The 15310-nt window shown below is 35.8% G+C and overlaps 1 protein-coding gene across 2 annotated transcripts in view; it reads left to right on the top strand.

The window, feature by feature from the left end:
- Positions 1–15310, top strand: part of LOC134530976 (vascular endothelial growth factor C-like) — a 674879-nt gene that overhangs the window by 385329 nt on the left and 274240 nt on the right. For both annotated transcript variants that reach the window (XM_063366365.1, XM_063366366.1), the window contains exon 2: positions 5975–6161. In XM_063366365.1, coding sequence (XP_063222435.1) covers positions 5975–6161 — 187 coding nt within the window. The remainder of the gene's footprint in view (positions 1–5974; positions 6162–15310) is intronic.

Here is a 15310-nt window from a genome sequence, read left to right as displayed (position 1 = left end):
ATTCATTTATTCTTTAAAATAATTTTGAAGTCAAAAACTCGTTAAAAACTGATGGAAAACCATTTTTTTAAACTTACTATATGAATTATAAATATCTGTGGCGAGAAAGAATTATTTAATTTATTGGCTTGAACCATATTGTCCGTATTTGCTGTACACATCTTCTTGTTCGCTGTGATCGGTAAAAGGTTCTATTTCCGGGGATCGCAGGCTGTCGCGGCCATTGTGCGACGTTCCTCGGCTTGCGGGTCAACCGAGGAGTTGGCGACCGCTTCACCTTTGAGGAGGATGACAACCACAGGCTCTTTCTGTACTTGACTCAGCCAATGAGTAGTGGCGTGCATTACTAGCGGAAAAAGGTTCGGAGGCTAGCTGGGAGTCGAAACACTGCAACATAGTCTGTGTTAACGTGATTGGTCGAGTTCCGTTCAGGTGCATGTCTGCTGTTGGCGATTCTGCGTGGGAATCAAACGTGTCCTGCCAATGGTGGAGTTTGTTTTGACGTCGGCGGTGCTGAAACAAAGCCGCGAACCGATCAGCGCAGCCGAGGCGTGGTCGTCTCAGAGCAAGTGGGCCATCTCTCTCCCGAGATCTGTCCCGGTCGGGAGACCCCAGAAGAAATTAGGGCCGTCGTTGGAGCGGGCGGGGAGGGAGACGTGGCACTTGGCATTGCGTTAGACGTCCGTCATCGCCCCGCCGCCAGGGACGTCTAAATTAGGCCGGCTGACACACCCCACCGGCGCGCCGGCCTATAAAACAATTAGCCGCGAACAGTTCTAATTGCTCCCAAGTCCAGCTCGACACGGGAAAAGGAGGGGGAACGCATCTGTCATGACAGATTTAAGGGACGGGCGTCCCATTTACCGCCGCCAGCTGGGCTGGGCCGGAACGGCGTGGTCACGTGTCCAAGCTCCGTAGCTTAGTTGTGAAGGGTTTGGGGTTCGACCAGGGGTGAGGCATGGGTGGAAATTTGACCGTCTATTTTCTTCACAAAAAGTATATTTAACATCTCACGAAAATTTTCCATTCAAACAAATGACTTTCATTTGAAAACTCATAGAAGGTAATGTTTACTTTTTGGTGTCGAAAATTACCAACAAGTCAAATAAAAAAAAATAAAAAAATGTTCGAGACTGGCAAGAAGTCCCGAGTTCGATGCGTTATTGTAGTTTCTCTTCCGCGCACTATAAAAAATTATTATTTTTTAAGTTCAAATAATTTTGATTTTTTTTTGCCAAGAAAGATCTTTGCAATCTTTTATAATGCAAATTAAAAGCTCTTAAAAATGGAAAGTCATTTGAGGATAGCCTCAGTTTATTTTTAACACACTTCTGATGTGGAACGCAAAGTCTGTGTCATGAAACTACATTGTTCACGGCACACTTTGCCTAGCAAAGGGCATAAATAACAGATTGAGCAACAGGTTGGATGGCTTTTTCAGCCTTCCAACACCTCGTTGGCGCGAAAAATACACTGTTGGGAAGTTGGGATCAATGGAAGGCTATGGTTACAAACACCAGAGAAGTGAAGTGCGATATTTTCTTCGTCGATTACACTGTCATGTTAATGTGATCTTGTAAATCTGTTACAATGGAGGGTGGGTAATTAGATAATAAATTATGTAGAAGATTATTTTCTTTCGTAACAAAACAGAATTGAAAAAGCATTACCAACTTATACAACGCAGAAAACAAATCAATATTAGCTATGGTCAAAAATGAGTTCTTGTGGGATGAAGCTACTGAGTTTGCGAGTTTTTTCTTCTATGAATTAATTGTCCTCATATTTTTTAGTTCTCCGCTCTTCTGTGCGGCATAAAACTGTTCATCGTCTGTAATTTTGTCCTTTTCGATTCGCCCGTTTTATCACACGTTTAGTTTTTTCCTGTTTCATATGGTTTAACGGACTAAATTCTTTCACCAGAATTTCATATGTAAATAATTAACTCTTTTCTACAGTAGCTTATCTTAAAATTTTTTGCCTTTTTATTTGTTTCTTAATTTATCATTTTTTGCATTTTACTTCAAATAAAAGTCTACAATGACGTACGTATGATCATGATTTTAACAACCAATAGGTGTTAATTAATTGATTTTGAGTCATTGTAATTAGATATACAGATTTTAGATGGAAACATATAATTTATGTATTGGCTCATATAATCATGGTCCGTTTTTTCTGTATTCATTTTCGTACTGGCTCCGATCGGCTGAAGAAACTCCTTCCGAGGATCACAATATTTCGCTGCCATTGTCCGATGTTCCGTGGTTTGTGAGTCACACAAATAATGGCGATCTCTTCTTTTTTGATGAGAATAAACCCACAGGCCAAAATACCTACGCACTTTCTGAACTTAACTCATCCAATGAGTAAGTTTAGGGGATTTTCTCGAAAAGATTTCGAGACTAGTTGTGAATTCACTCTACCTATAGCATAGTTGGTGTTTTGTTAATAGTCGAGCTCCTTTCAGGTACGTTTCTACTGTCGGCAGACCAATCACTGTCATTCTGCGCGGAAGCAAACATGTCCTGAATGACCCTGTCAAACAAGGGCATGGCTTCTCTTGCAGATGACCATCATGCACAAGCAACAAATTGTTGGTGCAGGCATACCATATTGCAGTCTATTGGGGATCATAATTTTTTCCTCCAAAAATTCCTGCCTCTACAATGAGTTTACACACGCTTCAGTACAGAACGATAGTGATTCGCCCTAAAAACCCTTATTCTTTTAAAAAAATATTTTTTTTTATTTTATTTTATGGTAAAGGAAGAAGTTACAATGGACTGAAGGCTGCCTTAGCACTAAGTATTTTCGCTATGAACTCTTCTGTCCTACAGGTGCACAAATGCTTGTGCATAGGAATATGCATTTTTCACGAAAATAAATCTGAACAACCATTAAATTGTAATAAGTTATGACCGTTCCAGCGGTTTTCTTCCTCGTAACTGGTGGCCGTTTGCGAGGGAAGCCATTGCCTTTTTTGACCGCGCCATTCTAGACGCTATTTGCTTCACTCTGAATCACTGTGATTAGTGTTCTGACAGCAGACATTTACCTGGAAGAAACTCGCCCAATGACGGTACACAGATGATGCCAAAGTGTTTTAACTCTTATTTAAAGTCTGTTATCTTTTCGCGAAAATTACATGCCTCTAATTATATACATATATTGGCTGGTTAAATGCTTAGAGGCTTTTTAATTTTCGTTTGATGAACTCTTGTTCTTCCCTTAATTACAGGCTCAGGTTCTTTCGCGACGTGTCAAGATAACTGAGGACCTATTATCGAAGTGAGGCCGGCCCAAACTGACATCAAGGCTGCTCAGCTAACGAATGAATATACCCCTGCTTAGCATCACCGTCACTAGGGGAGCTCGGCGGTGTTTATGAAGTTCCGGGCCAACGTGCTTTCAGAAGGAAATGTACAAAATATTGTATTGGCTGGGTGAAGAATCACAAAAAAACTTACGAACCGTTTATTTGAAATTAAATAAAAGTCAATTATTTAACCTTACCAGTTTTCGCATTGCTTTATTTAGAAAAAAATATAGCCGAATTAGATGTGAGTTTTATGTTGGAAGAGTTTATTTTTCCATTAAAAATAAAATCGTAAAAAATGTTGATAGTATGTGAGGCACCAATCACTAGGGGCAGCATTTTTCGCGAAAAAATCTGGACGCCCATTGGACCCGTGCCAGCTGTTTCTTCTTTGTAATTGGCGGCCGTCTTGTCATTTTTGATTTTGGCATTTTAGGATGATCCACCTTATAAACAATGCAGTTCGTGCACTGTATAAAATTTTGTGGTCGTATTATGGAGCTTGAATTTGCCATTTGCTAAACAAAAGTGGGCAAATATTTGTAATAAAATACTAACCTGAATAATTAAGTTAAATTCAATCACTAGAAGATAATTTTTGCTATGTTTTCGCAGTTGGGTATCACACATAAATATGCTTGCATATTGCCATTGTATAAATAGGTTTTTCATAAAGTTATGGAATTAGCAAATAAAATCAATAAATCTGAAATAACCGTAATTAATTATTGCAAATTTACGGACTTTTCACAAAAAAACCTCTTCAAATTATGAAAGAGTTCCTTGTAGTTTTAAATATAATGAAACTTCAAAGAAATTACGCAATATTTCGAATTCCTACTTTAATGTTTCATTGTAAAAAGGGTAAAAATGTACGTGAAAGTAAGAAGAGTTTTATTTCCATATACTTCACAAGTTTTTGAGAAATTTGTTAACAATCCAAAATTATTTTTAGTGTAATTATTTTTAGTGCAAGTAAAATGAGTATATGTAAAATAACTAATATATGCGTATCTTCATGAAGGTCTCGGGATTATTGACATCATGAGAAGTATTTAATTCGGCACTATACAGAAAAACCTTTAAGGAATGTTCTAGTATGAATTGTATATAAAAACAGTTACAATTAGACTATTTACAACAAATGATACATAAAATTGAAGATAAACTAACCAAGTTTTTCTTACAAAGCCCCAAAGTAAACAAATTGTATGGTGTTATGTCAGGTGTTCGTAGAAGCCAGCAAAAATAACTCTGTCGTCTCGAATTACGTATACCATGCATAAGGATGTGTTTTGACACAAGGAGGGGTCACAATTAAACTTCGAACGAAACGCACGTTGAACTGAAAATAAAGATTAACTCATTGCAAACTGCAGGACATAAAACGCTTTACGCTCAGGAATCGCAATTTTTGCGTAGGTGACACTGGAAGCGAGAAAACAACAAATACGTACTTGCGAATGCAATTTTATGAAACTGTTTGAGTTAATCTTTAATTGTGACCTTGAACTAACACTCTACAACGCTTACAGTTGATGCTATTAAAATTTATAACTGGAACATTCTTTTCTGGACCAACTATATTGTTCGGCACATTCTGTCGTCCAATCGAGCCGCTCGTGTTCAGATATTTCCTAGTGGATTCCTACTGTTCTCCTAGGTAACCTAGGTCATCTAGGTTAACTTTGTTTGCATTGTCGCGCTGCCAACGTCTTTTAAGTCCGCCTAAGGTTTTTCGTTAATGTAGGTTTTCATTTCAATAACGTATCTCATGTTAACAGCAAGTTACATTTCGCATTTACCATTAAAATTATATTAGGAGACCCGCCTGGTCAGTAGTAGACCTACATATGTGTCAGTGGGACGGGATGATAAGTGCGATGCTTGCCGGTGATTTTAGCGCGGCATCGTCTCTAAGCGCAAGGCTCTGAACATGCGCGCATTCTCGTTTGTCGTTCACAGGGCAACTGTGAGATTTCAGCGGTAAACACATAATTATATGGCGGAAAAATTATTATAAAGATGTAATCCAAGCCCTTGAGTGCTGTCAGGAATCTAAAATTTTTTTTTAAAAAACACGCCTTCCCCCCTCCCTAAAACTACAGTTTACAAATGAAATACTGAAACCGTACTACTTATACGCCCTAGGATTAATCTTAAATTCTTTTCGTAAACAGACACCACCCGGGTATCTTGAGCAGTTATCAAATTTCAGGGATTCACCTGAAGCTCTGCATAAGTAGGAGAGTCCCTAATCGTTCGATAATCGGGCATTCCTGGGGGTCTTGGACGCGCTGGCGGGCCTCAGTATGCTGCCCTTACCCAATTAGGAATGACTTAAACTCTTAATTATTTGCCCTTTGGGGACGATTTCGGTACCTCCGAAGTCCAAGGGAAACAAAACAAAAAGAAAAACATTTTTTAATAAATTGTATAAAATAAATTAAAATAAAATAAAGGTTTATGGCCTCAAAGATATAATATGTAAGCATATACACATTATATTTTATTTTTTCCTTGCTGATCTGTTAGCCGAATGGCCAAGGTGTTTGCAAGACCCACCGCAAGGTATCGTCCAGCTAAATGACACCGGCGGCTTGGAACTGGAGGAGCGGTGAAGGTGACGCCGTGTGCGGGGTCCGTGTGCGGCAGGTGACGGAGGCGGCGCGCGCGGTGGCCGGGCAGCACTCGCAGTGGAAGTGGGAGCGCCTGGGGTCGCGGCCCGCCGTCGACGAGTACTTCCGCCAGCAGCAGCAGCAGCAGCAGCAGCAGCGCGGCCACCAGCAGCCGCCGCCGCGGCCGGCCGCGCCGAGCCGCTACAAGCCGCCCCCGTCCTCAGGTAAGACAACCACCCCTGGGGACGACTGGGGACCCGGACATTCCGTGGGTCATGTTACACACGGAAATGACGGATCGGGGAATAGCGATTTCTCGTGTGAAACATCCTATCCCTCGGCATACGGCGATTGGTAGAATGGAACGGAAGTCGCATGTAACGAAAATGTGTAACCACGGTGCTGCCATGTGTGGAGGAAGGCGCGAACTTAAGACCAACAAAGCCAAAGAAAATCTTAAAATGAATTTGGAACATTATGGGCAGTAAGTTATTAAAAATATGTTGTTGAAAACCAGGTCCGAAGCCTGGGTTTACTATATTTTGAAGTATTTTTCGCTTTTAATCGGAGCAGTTTTATTATATGGTTAAAAATTTCACTCAGCATATTGAAAGATTCGATAGTCGACGTAGCTGCCTCGGCAGCGAATTATGGACGTGGGTGGAAAAACTAAGTTTTATTCGTGGCAATAAATGTAGTTGAAAACACAATTTTCTTATTATTTATCACTCTCGGCATTATTTCAAAGAATGCTATGCTAAATTTCGTGTCCGAGTTTCATATTAAAAATGTATTTTCAACATGAGAAATCATTAATTTGCTCGTTACCGAGGTTACAGGTCTGTTGCGAGTGAGTACTGAAAGAGTCACTCAAATTTTAGGCAGATTTCAAAGAAACACTGTAAGTTAGATTTCAAAATATACTACCTATTATAGCCGTTACCATGATGCGACTTCCGGAAAAATTTATATATTTTTTTTGTTTCATGTTACATAGACCCCAAAACGATCAACTCAAAAAATTGTACAAATATATACATATCTCAATGTTTTGGACAGGATAACTGTCTCAATTTTACACAAATCACTTCCAAACTGATACATAAAATCTAGTAGTGGAAAATCTTGGCAGAGTTAGTTAATAGGTAAATTCCGACAGAAAAATCACTGTTACTCTCATAATATAAAAAAAAATTGGTTATCTGTAAAGTCGGTTTACGGACGATAGTTTAACGCGACAACGTCATAACAAAACATTAATGAAATGATTGCATACTTTTATGAATAAAATTGAATAATTTGTATTGAATTATCACTATTTTGTATGGATACAAAGGAGTGAAATGAAATCTACAATTTAATTGATAAATTTACTTTTATTTGCACTCAATAATTCAAATATGTTTATTACTTTAACGAACAGATTATTTTAACTATAACTTTTATACATGTTTGCTATTTAACTTCTTCCAATATGTGTTATTCTCTTAAGGATAGGACGATGATAGGAAAAGTAGGAAACGAATAGGGGTGTTTCAAGTTTAATGTGCCTCGAAAAAGTCAAATCGATGGTTATTCCAATCGAGTGGAAGAGAGATAGATGCGGCGTAAGCGTACAATTAGCGTAACGGGACAAAGCGTAACGAGACAAAGAGCGTAACGGGACAATGAGTCATCCTTTTTCGGGCGTGCAGCCGGCGTTCATCGATTTATTAGACGTTGTCACGTCAAAAAACATATTCCATTGATGGTATTATAACTCGTAGGGGTAATATCAAAATCTTAGGCTGAATAAGTTTTTGATACGACCAACCATAACTGCAAGTAGTTAAAAAAACAAGGGTTGGAGGGCAAAAAAAATCATAACTCCCTTAGTAGGCACAACATTGAATTTGTACAAATTTTGTATTAATCCTATAATTTTCGATTAGACGAACCATTCCTGCAAAGCGTTGAAAACATAAGGGGTCGAATTAAAACAAAATTCATAACTCCTTTAGTAGGTACACTATCAAATACTTTCAGAATGTTTGTAAATTTTTATCGAAAACTTTGGTCTGAAAAAATTCTTTATAAGAAAAACCATTATTGCAGTGTGTTGAAAAAATTAGCGGAAAAATTTAAAATATATATCTCTTGGTAGGTACGCTATCAAATCCCTTCCAATTATTAGCAAAACTTATAATTTTTATTAAAAACTTGTGTGTGAAATAATTATTGATATGACAAACCATTGTTGTAGGCTGTTGGAAAACATTGGAGGAGAATTTAGAAATAATATTAAGTTACGTAACCATATAAACTGTTAAATCCGTTCTGTTTGATTGTAAAAACTTAAATTTGTATCTACCAATTTCTTCTTAAATTATTTTTTATACTAACAACCATTACTGCAAGAGGTATAATAAACAAGGGTTGGACTATAAAAAAACATAACTCCCTTCGTAGACACAACATCGAATTCGTTTGGATATTTTTAAAATCTTATAATTTTTATCCAAAACTTAAGTCAGAAACAATTTTTGATTTGACGAACTATTGCCACAAGGGGTTTTAAAAATGAGGGGAAAAATTTAAAAAATAAAAATTCTTAACTCACTTAGTAGATACTCTTTCAAATCCGTTCAAATAGCTTGTAAAAGTTATAATTTTTATCTAAATCATTTGTTTTAAATCATTATTACTAAGACAATCAATTTATACAATTGTTTTCTTAAAAAAAGGTTGGAATTAAAAAAAATCATAAAGTACATAACATTTTCACTACCTATTAAAACCATTCCTTTTTATTGTAAAACCTAAAAATTTTTGTACAACTTTAATCCGAAATAATTTTTATATGACTATCTATTACCGCAAAGGGTGGAAAACAACAATGGTTGCAAGTAAAAAAAATTTAACTCCCTTTGTAAGGACTCAGTCAAATCCATTTCAATTGTTTGTAAATATCATAATTTTTATTTTTATTTTTTTCGCAAACAATTTTTGATAATATGAGCCACTCCTGCAAAGGGTTTGTTAAAACAAGGGTTGAGTTTCAAAAAAAAAAAGTCATAATTTTCGTAAAATGTACACTATAAAATTCTTTCTAATTTATTGTGAAACCTTGAATTATTATATACAACTTTTGTCTGAAATAATTTTTTTAACTACTTACCATGACTGCCAAAGGTGGACTAAACAGGGGTTGAATAGCAAAAAAAAAAAAAAAAAAAAAATCATAAATCCCTTAGTTGGCACACTATCACATCCGTTAAAATTCTTGGTAAATCATATAACTTTTATAAAAACTTTTGTCTGAAACAATTTCAATTTTTTATAATGTAAACTATTTATGCAAAGAGTTGAAAAAATCTGGGGTTGGAATGAGAAAAAAATTAAACATCCCCACCTGGTACACTATTAAATCAATTCTTATTTTTGTTTAACTGTCTAAGTATTGACAAACTATTGTAAAAATAAATTTTTGTTTACCCAACCATTACTGCAAGGGGTGGAGAAATCAAGGTTTGAAAGTAAAAAAATAATCATAACTTTTAGTTAGATTTAAAAGAAATACTACCTACTGTAGCCGTTACTTTTGGAAAATTTTTATATAGTTTTTCGTTTCATGATCCATTGGAAGGTTTTTTCAAAAACAGATGAATCGCTATAACTGCTATTATATATAAGATATCACATCCGTTTCAACGTATTATAACCAGAAGTTTTGTCTGAATAAGTTTTTGCTGCGATAAACTATATCTGCAAGTGGTTCAAATAAATATGGTTGGATGACAAAACAACATCGAAGTCGTTCCGGTATTTTGTAAATATTATAATTTTTTGTTAAACCTTTGTCTGATACAATTTTAGATTATACGTACCATCGCTGCTAGGGATTGAAAAAAATGGGAAGGGGGGGGGGGGGTAGAATTAAAAATAAATAATAACTTCCTTAGTAGATACACTAACAAATTCGTTCGAAATGCTTGTAAATGTTATAAATTTTATCTAAAACTTTTGTCTGAAATAATTTTTGGCTAGACAAACCATTGCAAAATGGATTCAAACAATTATTACCGTCAAAACGTGGGTAGAAATAAAAAAATTCAAACTTTTTTAGTATCAAATTCGTTTTAATTTAATGAAACCATCTTAATATTATCTTAAATCTTGGTGCAAAGTAAATTTTTATACGACCACGTTATTAGTGTAAGGAATGCAAGGAATTTGAAGGTCCATAACTTTTAATGGGTAATCAATGAATTACCTCATTTGGCATGTAATATGAAATACGTTATAAGCTTTTTTATATGCTGCACTGTAAACTATTTTATGCTGGATATATTGAGTATCCGTAATACTTTCGCTTGCGGGGAAAATGAGAAAATTTTTAATCGATCATTTTGTACTATTGGAGTAAATAAATAAGTTACGTAGGGGAGGACGGGGCAAGTTGACGAGCGGGGCAAGATGACGAATGACTTATTTCCACGTCATGGCACTAGATAGCACCACCTAACAGACACTACTAGCGCTCCACACTGGTGGGCACTAAAGAATCGCACAGTGAAGCCGCTGCCACCATTTAGTTGTTTGTTAGATGATGTTCGTACATTTGGTCTGACGTATTGTAATTTTCAAGAACTTCGAAGTAATATCTCATGGACAAACAGGTAAGATATTTGGATATTCAATGCCACACATTATTACCTTAGACTATATACTTTTCTTAACCACTATATATTGTTAACCTTTTATTTTTTTTCCTAGCGAAAAAATCCAATACTAATAACATTGCTGATCGGGGCAAGTTGACTGGGGCAAGATGACGACTCGTCATCTTGCCCCAAGTGCTTTATACGGTTTTTGTGGTATCCACATACAACTCTTTTATAACTTTTGTTTGATTTTCTGAGCTTTATAATCTCATAAGCAAAATGCAAGTGTCATCACAAGCTCACCCATGAAAGCGATTCTGGTTCAGAGGAGAGCTCAGAGGATAGAACAAGAACGTTTGAAGCAACAAAGACAAGAGTCTAGAGAAGCCAAAAAAGGAACTGTTACTAAGAAACTGAAGCTCGATTCTCGAGAAAAATCCAAGAAGCTCCAACTTTCGACAGGCATGACTTCAGCTCAAATATCCGAAGTGCAGTGTCCAGTGTGTGATGAGATTTATGTCAATCCTCCATCAGAAGACTGGATCGAGTGTTGCAAATGCCACACATGGTGGCACGAGGACTGCTCGAACTTTGAAGGAGGAAAATTTGTGTGCGATTATTGTTTATAAAACACCAACTCTGAATTAGTTATGTAAGTTAACTATTAATTGTAATTTTCAAACAAACCAAGCCTTTAATAACATGCCTTATATGTAAAAACGCATGTAACAATGTTAAATTAGTTAGTTTACAGTAGTTTGCATTCTAAGAATAAATATATTTAAACTTGTGTCAAAAATGTCATCTTACCCCGTAGTCAAAGTCATCTTGCCCCGGTAACGGGGCAAGATGGCACATTTGCATTATATTTTTAAAAGGGCAGAATTTTTGAGATAATATAGAAATATAGATTTTTTTCATGTAGTTACACCACGACAAAAGACTATTCTAATAGTGTCTGGAAAGAAGGAAATCGTATTTCCAAAATTAAAATTATAAAAAATGGTGAACTCTTAACATCGCCAACTTGCCCCGTCCTCCCCTACATTAATTTCTTAAAATGTTTCAAAATTTTTTAGAAGTTTCCAAAATATTTCCAGAATAAATATGTACTTCGAAATTTACCCCACGCCTGTAGGTTGTGCCGAAAATTATTATTTTTATTTAGAATCCAACTTCTTTCATGGAGGATGAATGTACGTGGAGACATGCAATGACAATAACAAAAGGCAAAAATATTTTTTACCAATAATATTATTTATGAACTAATAATGATTTTGTGGATTAGTTAAAAAATTCTTAACTACAGCTGCTTGCTCTTAGTTCTTCCACTTCTAATTGGGAGGGGGGAAGCGTCCTTAATATTGGATAAAGGAATTATTTATATTTGAAAATAAATATTATAATAAAGTATTGATTTTATTCATTCTAAAAATTGTTGTAACAACAAGGGTTTAATTAAGACCTTTGCATCACCGGTCTCAAAATTATTCACTTCCTGTGTTGATTGTTTTTCCAGGCATTGTGACCACTCACCCTGCATTACCTTCTTAAATTTCTCGACTACATAAGAACTTCACTTTGGAAGTCCTACAGCAGGAAGCTATAAGCGTTGCCATTCTTCTTCACTCTAGGGGAGGGGGGGGGATTTCGCTCGTCTAGGTGATCATAACTGAAATAAACTGTTAACTAGGTTAGGTCAATGATTTCTAAAGGATGTTAAATCGTGAAAATGTATTAAATATCCTCAAACTTTTCGAATCCGAAGGAAAAATAATCACCACCGAACGACGAATTTGGGATATTTTTTGTGACTAATCGGGGGTAAGTGAAACGAATAGGCTTCCCGGTTCCACCACGAGCAGCGCAGAGTGACGTCACGTGCCAATCACGGCACCAATCACAGCAATCAGCGAGCCTGTCGCCGCAGACGCCTGCCCGCCGCTAAGGACTCTGTCAGCGTGTTGGCGGGGCCAGAAGGACAACCCGCCAAGGGCCTTCCCATTACAGATATAGTATGTGGCATGCAACTTGTGGAAAACTCTAAATGTCCTCACACTGCATTTTTTTCTAATGGAACAAAAATATCCATGTAAAATTACAGATACATGTAAAATGTGTATATTTACATAAAAACAAATCTATAACTTCAAAAAAGTGCTCGCAATAATTCTGAGCTCGGATTCTTACCCGGGCATTATCGTTTTGGGTTTTTCCAGTACCTCCAATAGTTAAAGTTATTTGTAAACCTTTTCCTGACTTGCTTTTAAGTATTAACTGCGGAAATTAATAAAAATAATAAAACAGAATAAAGTCAAATATTTTAATATACTATTATCTTTTCCACGGTTTAAAAACGCATGCTTGAATGAAACATCTATTTAAACATAAAACTATGCGCCAATTTTCGTAAGAAATACTCATTATTATCTTGAAAATATATATTTCATGTATGCAAAAATAACCATAGTCATGTGTTGTACGAAATTACAATATCTTGCTCGTAGGATTACACACTAAATCTTGGCAACTCATTCCAAAATAGTATTTTGTAAAATAGGTACAGAACATGTTTTTCTGTGCAGGTCGGCGTGTCCTTCTGCCTCTGTTGTTCAATCAACACTGCTTCTAAACCACTTCATATGGTTGTCAGTGTTCTAAAACAAACCTCTTGTGATGCTTTGCAAGTGACAGTTGGGAAACACGCACTCCTGGTACTATTTTTAAGAACTATCCTATTTGAGTCAAGTTAAGTGACACAGACTATAGGGACTGTAACCATTCGCCGGTTGAATGGCTTCTAAGATTAAGGTTCACTTTCCTATACGTACTGGAGTAAATTTCGTTGAGTTTAAAATATATATATATTACAAAAAAATACAGGTAGCATTCATTTGTTTTTCTGCCAACTTGGAGACACAACTATTGTACCCATATAATTTATTTTTAATACATGAAACTTCCATAAGAAATATGCACTGCACTTCTGGAATTCTTCTAGTCACAGATACCATTATCTTTGTTTTTTGTTATAAACAAAATATATTTCAGAAAATTGACTTACCAAACTTTCTCCAAAAAAATTCGTATATCTCATATCTTCATTGGCTGCTCGCGTGAAAGGTGTTTCAGATGAGTTGTCTAGGTTTCGACGCTTCTTTGTTTGATGGTTTCTTGCTGGGACAGGATCTTCCACGTGAACTGTGAACCAAGTACCAAAGCAGCCTTAAGGAAAAATTATTTGATTTTGGGCTATTGAGAAACGCTGTAGTGATTGTTGTCAGGTTTTTAAATAAAGCACACCAAGAGAAATAACTCTGGGAATTCGTCGAATTATGTTTTATGATTTAGTTTATTCTATGTGCGCAACCAGAAAGTTATGTGTTTGATCAGAAGCGAAATACAGGGACATCTGGTCTACCTGGTATAAATGCGAGGGAGCGCTAAGGGTGATATTGCTCGCCCAGTACCTGCCTCTTCGCCTCTACGCTCAAGGCATTGAACTTGCGCGTAGTCTTTCGTCAAAAGCGCATCTAAATGTAACTATAAAGTAACGATTATTATCTTGGCAGTTGGATATTACTCGTTAAAGTCCATTGAACCTGATTGTAGCCCTTGCAAATATTACGTACTAAATATTTCAAAATAAAAATGTTTGCACCATCCTTTTTGTCTTAATCTAGCTAGTTGTCTCGTCAGAATAAAATTTATTAATGGTGGGAAAGGACATCACAAATGAGGGAAATCAAGGTAAGAATCTTTCATAGTCTTATGCATAGAACAATCCGTGTTTGCACTGTAATTATTTTTTTTAAAAATGGAACAGAAATATTCATGTGAAATTATAAACATTTGTAAATTTGTGAATTTACATGAAAACAACTATACCTATCACTAAAAATAGTTTTCACAGTAATACTGGGTTTGGACAAATACCCGGGCACTTACGCTTTGTGTTGTCTCAATAATGCCAATAAATAAAGTTATTTTTAAACTTTTCTCTGAATAGCTCTCCAATATTAACTGCACACATTATTATCCATAAAAAAACAATATAAAGTCCAACTATTGAATATTTGATAATATTTTTCATGGTTTACGAAAATTATGCTTGAATGAAAAATCAATTAAATGTTTAATTATGTGCCCATTTTCGTTAGATATACTCGGTATTATGTTGAAAAACGTAATACATATATACAAAAATAACCATAATCATGAGTTGAACAAAGTCACAATATATATGTTGTTATTATAAAATATTTCTTGGCAACTGGTTACCAAAGAAATATTTGTAAAGTATAGAATTTTTTTTGTGTGTTTTCAAACAACTACGTAGATTTTGCGTCTCTTATTATTGGCTGTGTTGGGTAAGATGTGGTTTTCCACACTATAGCTATTGGACCAATGACAAAGACGGTTACATTTTTAGTAAACATCAAAAATTACCCTGAAAATAGCCACGCTCTAAAAATAATTCTGCTAACCATAACTAATGCTACGATGTTTTGAGAAATATCTTGCAAACCTTTTTCGCGAAATATTCTTTGCCTCTACGTCACTATGGATAATCAAATGATGGTCGCTGGTTCTATAGTCCAAACAGATATATTTGGTTACAGATCATAAACAACTGATTAATAGGATAATTTTTTTCCGTGTAAAAAAAATATAGACTGAAGTTTTAAAACGAGAACATAAACTGTTCCTCGAAACTTCTCTTCGTGACG

Source organism: Bacillus rossius, chromosome 3 (assembly GCF_032445375.1).
Source record: "Bacillus rossius redtenbacheri isolate Brsri chromosome 3, Brsri_v3, whole genome shotgun sequence".
Taxonomy (NCBI): domain Eukaryota; kingdom Metazoa; phylum Arthropoda; class Insecta; order Phasmatodea; family Bacillidae; genus Bacillus; species Bacillus rossius.
This window is presented reverse-complemented; position numbering and strand designations above follow the sequence as displayed.